This window comes from Danio rerio, chromosome 15, assembly GCF_052040795.2.
Source record: "Danio rerio strain M-AB ecotype USA chromosome 15, GRCz13ab, whole genome shotgun sequence".
Taxonomy (NCBI): domain Eukaryota; kingdom Metazoa; phylum Chordata; class Actinopteri; order Cypriniformes; family Danionidae; genus Danio; species Danio rerio.
Genome location: NC_141035.1, coordinates 51,425,001 through 51,437,500, shown reverse-complemented (window position 1 = coordinate 51,437,500; position 12,500 = coordinate 51,425,001). Strand labels below are relative to the sequence as shown.

The 12,500-nt window shown below is 36.3% G+C and overlaps 2 protein-coding genes across 2 annotated transcripts in view; one reads left to right on the top strand and one right to left on the bottom strand.

The window, feature by feature from the left end:
• anapc15 (anaphase promoting complex subunit 15) overlaps positions 1 to 1,477 on the bottom strand; it is a 3,705-nt gene extending 2,228 nt beyond the window's left edge. Inside the window, 1 exon segment of the mRNA NM_001045450.2 lies at positions 1,414 to 1,477. The gene's annotated coding sequence lies outside the window, so the exon portion shown is untranslated.
• A 2,592-nt stretch (positions 1,478 to 4,069) lies between these two features.
• Positions 4,070 to 12,460, top strand: folr (folate receptor). The gene is given in 5 exon segments (NM_001098772.1): positions 4,070 to 4,121; positions 4,874 to 4,997; positions 8,860 to 9,048; positions 10,015 to 10,150; positions 12,060 to 12,460. Coding segments are annotated over 5 exon segments (735 nt in total). The 5' UTR covers positions 4,070 to 4,101; the 3' UTR covers positions 12,326 to 12,460.
• The last annotated feature ends 40 nt before the right edge of the window (positions 12,461 to 12,500 follow it).

The window sequence follows — 12,500 nt, the reverse complement described above, 5'->3', positions numbered from 1 at the left end:
CCTTGTTGATGAGGCCAGAGGTCAGAGGAGAATGGCCAGACTGGTTCCAGCTGATAGAAAGGCAACAGTAACTCAAATAAGCACTCGCTACAACCGAGCTCTGCAGAAGAGCATCTCTGAACACACAACACGTCCAACCTTGAGGCGGATGGGCTACAGCAGCAGAAGAGCACACCGGGTGCCGCTCCTGTCAGCTAAGAACAGGAAACTGAGGCTACAATTCACACAGACTCACCAAAACTGGACAATAGAAGATTGGAGAAACGTTGCTGCTCTGATGAGTCTCCATTTCTGCTGACACATTCGGATGCTCGGCTCAGACAACATGAAAGCATGGATCATCCTGCCTTGTATCAGCGGTTCAGGCTGGTGGTGGTGGTGTAATGGTGTGGGGGAGATTTTCTTTGGGTCCATTAGTACCAATTGAGCATCAACGCCACAGCCTACCTGAGTATTGCTGCTGACCATGTCCATCCCTTTATGAGCACAGTGTCTCCATCTTCTGATGCTACTTCCAGCAGGATAACGCAGCATGTCATAAAGCTCAATCATCTCAGACTGCTTTCTTGAACATGACGATGAGTTCACTGTACTCAAATGGCCTCCACGGTCACCAGAGCTCAATCCAATAGAGCAGCTTTGGGATGTGGTGGAACGGGAGATTGGCATCATGGATGTGCAGCCGACAAATCTGCAGCAACTGTGTGATGCTATCATGACAATATGGAGCAAAATCTCTGAGGAATATTTCCAGCAGCTTGTTGAATCTCTGACATGAAGGATTAAGGCAGTTTTGAAGGTCAAAGAGATCCAACCTGGTACTAGTACGGTGTACCTAATAAAGTGGCAGGTGAGTGTATATACATGTTTAAATGAATATCTTTAGCATTTACAAAAATAAGCTTTATTCAAAGTACACAAAAGTTTTATACATTATATTAATTTACATTGTATTTTCTAATAAATTTACAAATGTCATTTCAGTGTATTATACATTTGGATTCTTCTATATCATGATATGAACATGTTATAATATCTAATGCACGTTATGATACTCTCATAGAGTCCTCTGAGTATCATGTAAATACGTGTCATCGCTAAAAATACGTTTAACCACGTTTATATGACACACTATATGTACTACAGTTCTATAAATTCATATCGATGTACAGGGTTTCTAAATACATCACGTTTGCTACTACATGTGCTGTGGTAAACGCCATCTTATGGAAATAAACATGATGTGTGAGTTTCAGTGTTACTGTTTATGAATTATCGAAGCAAGTTCTTCATTAAACACTGAACATAACAAACACTCTATTAAGCATTTCGCTTTCTGCGTTTAAATATACTTAAATGTGTACATGTCCTGAATGTTTAATAATATATATTAGTCTTTACTCCAGTATTTACCTGCAGATCTGCAGAAAGTTCAAATGTAAACAGGCGGTGAACACTGGTGCTGCGGCGATTCTCCGCCTTGCGGAAACAACAGCCAGCGATTTTTAGTTCCGCCGTAAAATCCAGTTACACATCAAAACTTTTAACACAGAACATGATCAAAACTCACCGACAAAACCCTATAAAAGATTTACGAGCTACCAAATAGCATGTACATTACGTACAAAGTGTGTGATCATCACGCGAGCACCTCGAGCAGATGAGAGGAGCGACGATTGAAGATTCACCAAACTCACGCGCTCCGTTAACTCTGCCCTCAGAAATCATATGATGGATATTTTGTAATACTGCACATCTGTGATTATATTTTAATTATTATTTTTGTTTTAATAAAACTCATTCAAATAACAAACATACAGAAACCGAACATACACAAGGAAATGCTGCTAACAGTTAAGTAGTTATTTAACAGCGTCAAGGTCCATACAAGAGCTCATTTGACCGCTAAGCGGAGTCCTCTGTTGTTGGCTGTCGCTTCGGCAGGACTTTTCATCAGTTTTGGCCAATGCTAACATTAATTTTATAATCTGACTTGTATTTGGGTTTAAATAGAGTAAACATTTTACAAGTAACTTCACAATTTTAGACCTTATCCTTTGAAACAAATGACCCTGAAGCCCCAAAAGCAGACCATATTAAAATTAATTTGAATACTATTTTGGCTATTTGTTATCCATGCATTTTCAAATGTACTTTCTTTTAAGAGAGGCCTGAAAAATCGTGAAGATCTACATGCAATTATTATGTTTTCATTCATTTTTTTTATTCAAAAGGCCAAATTGTGACTGAGGAAGTCAAATGTGCTGGACATTTTGTTATTAGCCTAATAAATGACAATGGACCACAGTTTTCAATTTAAAACTTCAACAGAATACTATTTTTTTCTTATAATTAACGATGTAATACAGTTGTATTTTATAAGTATTTTCATATAATATTTTTTATCTTTAGAAAATGTTTTTAGTATATCAAAAAGTGTGGTTATCATAAGCATCCAACAAGCTAATCCAGCTAAACATTGTCTAAAATGTCAGTTAAATGCAGTATTTAAGTCTCATAATTTAACAGAAAATGAAGCGTATAACTGAAAAAGGTCCAGTTTTTGAGAAAAAAGAACCATCCCTTACACCGGGGTGGCTACAGGCCTGAAATGCATATAAAACAATATAACAAGGAAGAGGAAAATAAATGAATAAATAAATAACTATAGGTAAAAGACTTGTGCATCAGTGACAATTCCTAAATAATTATCTCAATGTTCTAAAAATATTCATTCATTCATTCAATTCTTTTCTTTTAGGCTTGGTCTCTTTTTTAATTTAGAGTCGCCACAGCGGACAGAACCGCCAACTTATCCAGCACATGTTTTACAATACGAATCAATCTAATTAATCAATATAATCTGAGAGATTAATCTTAATATCTCTCAATATAAGCGAATGAGCGTGTATGGGTGTTTTCCAGTACTGGGTTGCAGCTGAAAGGCCATTCGCTGTGTAAAACACATGCGGGAAATAGTTGGCGGCTCATTCCGCTGTGGCGACCCCTGATGAATAAAGGGACTAAGCCGAAGGAAAATGAATAAAATTAATGAATGAATAAAATGTTGCCCACATAAATTAAAAAGTTAATACGTTTTCGAATAGCTTATATTAGTTTTATTATAATACCTTTAAGTAACATTCATTCATTCATTTTCTTGTCGGCTTAGTCCCTTTATTAATCCGGGGTCACCACAGTGGAATGAACCGGCAACTTATCCAGCAAGTTTTTACGCAGCGGATGCCATTCCAGCCGCAACCCATCTCTGGGAAACATCCACACACACATTCACACACAAACACACTACAGACAATTTAGCCTACCCAATTCACCTGTACCGCATGTCTTTGTACTGTGGGGGAAACCAGAGCACCCGGAGGAAACCCACGCGAAGGCTGGGAGAACACGCAAACTCCACACAGAAACGCAAACTGAGCCGAGGTTCGAACCAGCAACCTTCTTGCTGTGAGGCGACAGCACTACCTACTGCGCCACTGCCTCGCCACCTTTAAGTAACAAACAAAGAAAAACACAGGAAAAATATAATAATAGTAACAAAATATGATAGAAATAGCGCAAATATTAATACAAACACATATAAAATAATTTAACAAGGAACTTATTATTTACCAAAATAATTATCATATTATCCCATTAATCTGTCACCTTTTCATGTTTCTCAAACAAAGCTAAGAGAATTGACAAATATACATTTCATTTAAAAAAGATGGCTGTGTATTTTGGACATTTTTGTTTGTGAATAAAACGTTTCCTAAACAAAATGTAATTAATAAAATACGTTAATAACGTAATTTTAATAATAAATCAATATTACATTTAATTTTATAGTATAGAATTACATCTCATACTCGAAACTGGAAGAAACAACGTGATTGCCTTAATGAAAATAAAAAAGTTTATCGTTTCTTCCACACGTGGGGGATGGTGATGGACAGGTGAGGTCACAGTGACACAGCTACTCTGATTGGCCGAAAGGCGCCAGTGGGCGGAGCTTAATCACGGTTCAGCATTAATGCAGACTTTGATCAGTCCAGAAAACACCGGCAGAGAAGCGGATATTCCTCACCTGAGCAGAACATGGACGCTTTATTTCACAGGTGTGTGTTTTATTCAGCTGTCTCACACCACATGCTTCTGAGTTTTTCTGTTTATTACTGGAATTAAAAGTTCAACTGGGAAAAATAAGTAGATTTTTGAGAACATTAATAATTGCTTTAATGATTTTCTGCCCTGTGCTAAAGTGCTGTTAGTTAACGTGTTTAGTAAAAATGTGCATTTATTACAGTATTTATTTATCTTTGTTAAATATTAAATAATATAAAATAATATATTTTTTATATTTATAAAAATATTTATTTATTGTTGTTAGTTAAATAATAAAGTATATTAATTGTGAGTTCTTGATAACTCACAGTGCATTAATAAACAACTTTATATTTGAATAATACTGCATTAGTGAATGTTGAACCATGATTATTAATAAATGTAAATAGTGTTGATTTTTGGTTTAAGTTGGTAAATATATACACAATGTACAAAAATATGACAAACTACAAAAAAACCCGAATGAAACCTTATTAATCTCACAATGAAAACCGTATAGCCAAGTTAATGTTATCAGCTAATTTATTACTAATCAAACGTTTGCATTTGTTATTTAATTAACCTCATTATACATGAGCTAACAGCAGCAGGTGAGTTCTGAACACGTGCATGTTCACTTGATCTTCAGTCTGACGGATGTCTGTGGTGTGTGTGTGTGTGTGTGTGTGTTATTGCTGAGCGTGAGAACTTAAGATCTGCTGTTTCACCTTGAAGTAATCTTGTGTGATGTGTCTGTGTTGTGCAGACGTCTGCTGCTGCTGCTGATTGTACTGCCGGCCTGCAGCGCCGCTGTAGACAAGCTCAACATGTGCATGGATGGAAAACACCACATCACTGAGCCCAAACCTGAGGGACAGTTATATCAGCAGGCAAGAGCACACACACACACTCCCACACAGCACTGTAACACACTTCACTGCAACATACACACACACAGACAGACACATACACACTTCATTTTAATACACTTTATTTCAACACAGTGCACTGTAACACACACTTTACTGTTACACTCTATTGTAACACTTCACTGTAACACAAACTTTACTGTAACACACACTTCACTGCAAAACACACCAGTGCAACATGCACTTTACTGTAATACACTTCAGTGTAACACACTTTAGTGTAACACACACTTTACTGTAACACATACTTAACCGTAACACTTCAACTCTCTTTATAGACGTCACTGCAAAAACACACTTCACTGCAACACATTTCACTGATGTTTTACTGTTTAAATTTAACACAGTTCAATTCTCTTTAACAGACTTCACTGTAACACACTTCACTGTCACACACACACACTTCACTGTAACACACTTTTCTCTTTCACACTCTTCACTGTAACACTCTTCACTGTAACACTCTTCACTGTAACACTCTTCACTGTAACACTCTTCACTGTAACACACTTTACTTTAACACACACTTCACTGTAAAACTCTTTAACTGTAACACACTTCACCGTAACACTCTTCACCGTAACACTCTTCACTGTAACACTATTCACTGTAACACACTTCACTGTTACACACTTCACTTTAACACACACTTCACTGTAAAACTTTTAACTTTAACACAACTCACCGTAACACTCTTCACTGTAACACTTTTCACTGTAACACACTTCACTTTAACACACACTTCACTGTAACACTCTTCACTGTAACACACTTCACTGTAACACACTTCACTGTAACACTCTTCACTGTTACACACTTCACTGTAACACACTTCACTGTAACACTCTTCACTGTTACACACTTCACTTTAACACACACTTCACTGTAACACTCTTCACTGTAACACACTTCACTGTAACACACTTCACTGTAACACTCTTCACTGTTACACACTTCACTTTAACACACTCTTCACTGTAACACTCTTCACTGTAACACACTTCACTGTAACACACTTCACTGTAACACACTCTTCACTGTTACACACTTCACTGTAACACTCTTCACTGTAACACACTTCACTGTAACACTCTTCACTGTAACACACACTTCTCTGTAACACACTTCACTGTAACACTCTTCACTGTTACACACTTCACTTTAACACACACTTCACTGTAACACTCTTCACTGTAACACACTCTTCACTGTAACACACTTCACTGTAACACTCTTCACTGTTACACACTTCACTTTAACATACACTTCACTGTAACACTCTTCACTGTAACACTCTTCACTGTAACACTCTTCACTGTAACACACTCTTCACTGTAACACACTCTTCACTGTTACACACTTCACTGTAACACTCTTCACTGTAACACACTCTTCACTGTAACACACTTCACTGTAACACTCTTCACTGTTACACACTTCACTTTAACACACACTTCACTGTAACACTCTTCACTGTAACACACTCTTCACTGTAACACACTTCACTGTAACACTCTTTACTGTTACACACTTCACTTTAACACACACTTCACTGTAACACTCTTCACTGTAACACACTTCACTGTAACACTCTTCACTGTTACACACTTCACTTTAACACACACTTCACTGTAACACTCTTCACTGTAACACACTCTTCACTGTAACACACTCTTCACTGTTACACACTTCACTGTAACACTCTTCACTGTAACACACTCTTCACTGTAACACACTTCACTGTAACACTCTTCACTGTTACACACTTCACTTTAACACACACTTCACTGTAAAACTCTTTAACTGTAACACACTTCACCGTAACACTCTTCCCTTTCAAACTCTTCACTGTAACACACTTCACCGTAACAATCTTCCCTTTCAAACTCTTCACTGTAACACACTTCACTTTAACACACACTTCACCGTAACACTCTTCACTGTAACACACTTCACTTTAACACACACGTCACTGTAAAACTCTTTACTGTAACACTCTTCACTGTAACACTCTTCACTGTAACACTCTTCACTTTAACACACACTTCACTGTAAAACTCTTAACTGTAACACACCACTCTTCACTGTTACACACTTCACTTTAACACACACTTCACTGTAACACTCTTCACTGTAACACACCTCACTGTAACACACTTCACTGTAACACTCTTCACTGTTACACACTTCACTTTAACACACTCTTCACTGTAACACTCTTCACTGTAACACACTTCACTGTAACACACTTCACTGTAACACACTCTTCACTGTTACACACTTCACTGTAACACTCTTCACTGTAACACACTCTTCACTGTTACACACTTCACTGTAACACTCTTCACTGTAACACACACTTCTCTGTAACACACTTCACTGTAACACTCTTCACTGTTACACACTTCACTTTAACACACACTTCACTGTAACACTCTTCACTGTAACACACTCTTCACTGTAACACACTTCACTGTAACACTCTTCACTGTTACACACTTCACTTTAACATACACTTCACTGTAACACTCTTCACTGTAACACTCTTCACTGTAACACTCTTCACTGTAACACACTCTTCACTGTAACACACTCTTCACTGTTACACACTTCACTGTAACACTCTTCACTGTAACACACTCTTCACTGTAACACACTTCACTGTAACACTCTTCACTGTTACACACTTCACTTTAACACACACTTCACTGTAACACTCTTCACTGTAACACACTCTTCACTGTAACACACTTCACTGTAACACTCTTTACTGTTACACACTTCACTTTAACACACACTTCACTGTAACACTCTTCACTGTAACACACTTCACTGTAACACTCTTTACTGTTACACACTTCACTTTAACACACACTTCACTGTAACACTCTTCACTGTAACACACTCTTCACTGTAACACACTCTTCACTGTTACACACTTCACTGTAACACTCTTCACTGTAACACACTCTTCACTGTAACACACTTCACTGTAACACTCTTCACTGTTACACACTTCACTTTAACACACACTTCACTGTAAAACTCTTTAACTGTAACACACTTCACCGTAACACTCTTCCCTTTCAAACTCTTCACTGTAACACACTTCACCGTAACAATCTTCCCTTTCAAACTCTTCACTGTAACACACTTCACTTTAACACACACTTCACCGTAACACTCTTCACTGTAACACACTTCACTTTAACACACACGTCACTGTAAAACTCTTTACTGTAACACTCTTCACTGTAACACTCTTCACTGTAACACTCTTCACTTTAACACACACTTCACTGTAAAACTCTTAACTGTAACACACTTCACCGTAACACTCTTCACTGTTAGACACTTCACTTTAACTCACTCTTCACTGTAACACACACTTTACTGTAACACACAATTCACTGCAATGCACACTTAATTGTAACAAATTAACACTGTAACACACATTTTAACGCAATACACACTTAACTGTAACAAAAAATCACTGTAACACTCTGTAATGCACAATTCACTGCAACACATCACAGCAACACACACTACAACAACACACTTTAGTGTAACACACACTTGACAGCAACACACATTTCACTGTAACACTTCACTAGGCCACTTTACTGTAAGACACACTTACAGCAAAACACTTCACTATAACACACACTTTACTGTAACACACACTTGCGCTGCAATACACACTCCCTTGTAAATCCTGATGAATCAAATAAGATGAACACATATAGGAAGTGCACATTAATGAGTGTGAATTGTTGGTATTGTAGAGCTGCGAGTGTAAATTCTCTGTATTGTTGTGTGTCAGTGTTCTCCGTGGAAGGATAACGCCTGCTGCACAGCAAACACCACAGAAGAAGCGCATCAGGATAACTCCTACCTCTACAACTTCAACTGGAACCACTGCGGCATCATGAATGACAAATGCAAGAAGCACTTTATCCAGGACACCTGCTTCTATGAGTGCTCACCTCACCTGGGGCCCTGGATACAACCGGTAACACATCAAAACACTGTAGTAACACTTTACAAGACGCAGTGTGTGCGTCTGCCACCAGTTTTAAACATCAGTTATTATTGGAAAGCACTGAATTGTTGTGCATATGTAAAGTAATCTGAATGTAATCCAAAAGTAGTCAGATTACTTCAGCATACATGTGTGGTAAAAGTAATCTAAACGTAATCCAAATGTAGTCAAATTACTTCCGCATAAATGTGTAGTAAAAGTAGTCTAAATGTATTTCAAATGTAGTCAGATCACTTCCACATGAAATGTAGTCCAAAAGTAATCAGATTACATTAACAAAAAAGTAGTTAAATTAAATCCAAAAGTAGTCAGATCATTACCCTAATTGTGTATTAAATGTAATTTGATTGTAATCCAAAATTAGTCAGATTATGTTAACATAAAAGTAATCTAAATGTAATCCAAATCTAGTCTGATTACTTCAGTATAAATGTTTAGTAAAAGTAATCTAAATGTAATCCATATGTAGTCTGATTACTTCAGCATACGTGTGTTGTAAAAGTAATCTAAAAGTAGTCTGATTCCTTCAGCATGTGTGGTAAAAGTAATCTAAATGTAGTCTGATTACTTTAGCATACATGTGTGGTAAAAGTAATCTAAATGTAATCCATATGTAGTCCGATTACTTCAGCATACATGTGTGGTAAAAGTAATCTAAATGTAGTCTGATTACTTTAGCATACATTTTTAGTAAAAGTAATCTAAATGTAATCCAAAAGTATGTCTGTCTAAGTTGATGTATGTCTGTGTGTGTTTGTGTATATACTCGTGTTTCTATGTGTGTGTGTGTCTATGTGTATGTCTTCATGTTCATGTGTGTGTTTGTATATGTCTTTGTGTTTATAAATATGTGTGTGTATGTATGTATTTGTGTTGATATGTGTGTGTGTGTTTGTGTCTGTACCAATGTGTGTATGAACTAATGTGTGTGTTCAGGCTGATGAGTCGTGGCGCCGGGAGCGTATCCTGGATGTGCCGCTGTGTCTGGAGGACTGTGAGAGCTGGTATGAGGACTGTAAAGAAGAACTCACCTGTAAACAGAACTGGCACAAGGGCTGGGACTGGAGCTCAGGTCAGACCAGAAGCAGATTGTGTTCATTTTACTCCAATTTTCATAAAAGTTCATTTTATTTCATACAAAGAAGTTTTGCCATCTCAATATTTGATTGCATTAAGATTATTTTTGACATGTCTAGTTCCCAGCATGCATTCAATAGACATTTAATAGACTTTTAACAGATGTCTCGGCTAAAAGAGGGCAGGTGAATTTTAAAGTAAATAATGCATATTTGCATATTAAAACAAAACATGTAAGAAAAAATGCAAGACACTTTTTTAAAAATCTAAATGTAATCCAAAAGTACTTAATTCCTTCACCATGAATGTGTAATAAAAGTAATCTAAATGTAATCCATAAGTAGTCAGGTTACATTAGCATAAATGTGTACTACATGTTATCTAAATGTAATCCAAAAGTAGTCAGATTACTTCAGCATAAGTGTGTAATAAAGTAATCTAAATGTAATCCAAAAGTAGTCAGATTACATCAGCATTCATGTGTAGTAAAGTAATCTATACGTAGTCCAAAAGTAGTCACATTACTCCATCATAAATATGTTATCTAAATGTAATCCAAAAGTAGTCAGATTACTTCAGCATAAATGTGTAATAAAGTAATCTTAATGTAATCCAAAAGTAGTCAGATTACTTCAGCATAAATGTATAATCAAAGTAATCTAATAGTAATCCAAGAGTAGCCAGAATACTTTAGCATAAATGTGCAGTAAAAGTTATCTAAATGTAATCCAAAAGTAGTTAGACTAGGAAAAATCTGTAAACTGTTCTAAAAGTAATCTAAATGTAGTCGGATTAAATTAGCATAAATTTGTAATAAAGCAATCTAAATGCAATGCAAGAGTAGTCAGATTACTTCAGCATAATTTTTTTATCCAACAGATTATATTACTGACTACATATTTTGTGATGTAATTTATAATCAGTAACAGATTACGTTTTATAAGCTCTGCTTGTAGTACAAAATTTAAATATAAATTAAAAACAAAATGTAATCCAAAAGTAGTCAGATTACTTCACCATAAAAGTAATCTAAATGTAATCTAAAAGTAGTTAGATTACTCTACCCTAAATGTGTAATAAATGTAATCTAAATGTATTCCAAAAGTAGTTAGATTACTCTACCATAAAGGTGGAATAAAAGTAATCTAAAAGTTATATTAGCATAAATCTGTAAACTATTCTAAATGTAATCTAAAAGTAGTCTGATTACTTTAGCAAAAACGTGCAATATAACAAACAAAAGTAGTCGGATTACTTTAGCATAAACGTGTAATAAAAGTAATCGAAATGTATTCCAAAAGTAGTTAGATTACCCTACCATAAGTGTGTAATAAATGTGATCGAAATGTAATCCAAAAGTAGTTTGATTACTTCATCGTAAAATTAATCTAAATTTGATCTAAAAGTAGTCAGATTACTTCAGCATAAAGGTGTAATAAAAGTAACCTAAATGAAATCCAAAAGTAGTCAGATTACTCTACCATTAATGTGTAATAAAAGTAATTGAAATGTAATCCAAAAGTAGTTTGATTACCATAAATGTGTAATAAATGTAAACTAAATGTAATCCAAACGTAGTTAGATTACTTCACCGTAAAAGTAATGGAAATGTAATCCAAAAGTAGTTTGATTACTCTACCATAAATGTGTAATAAATGTAATCTAAAAGTAGTTAGATTACTTCTGCATAAATGTGTAAAAAATGTAATCTAAATGTAATCCAAAAGTAGTTAAATTAGCATAAATCTGTAAACTATTCTAAATGTAATCTAAAAGTAGTCAGATTACTTTAACATAATTGTGTAATCTAACAGATTATTGTAACTGATTACATTGCGTAAGTAATCCACTAGTTGTTGTGATGTGGATTGATGCTCATCTTATGGTTGTCTCGTCTTCGTCAGGCACTAATCGTTGTCCGCAGGATTCGCAGTGCAGACGCTGGACGGAGGTTTTCCCGAGTGCGCGGGACATGTGTGAGAAGATCTGGTCAAACTCCTACAAGCACACCACACTCACCAAATCCAGCGGCCGCTGCATGCAGATGTGGTTCACCGGGGAAAACCCCAATCGGAAGGTGGCCGAGTATTACCTGAAGGGCGGTACGGAGACGGTCGCCATGGCAACAGGTCTGCATCTGATGGCGCTGCTGGTGATGCTGCTGCGCTGAACATCCCGAACACTCGCGACACACTGTGGAAATATATACACACACATATGCTGGTGTTTTAATCTGGTGCTGGGTCAGGCATGGACAAACCCAACGATGGGTTAATTTATTCATTAAATTACAATCATGGTTTTTACACCCACTGGTTACGTTCTTCTGTTTGTGCATTGTGTGT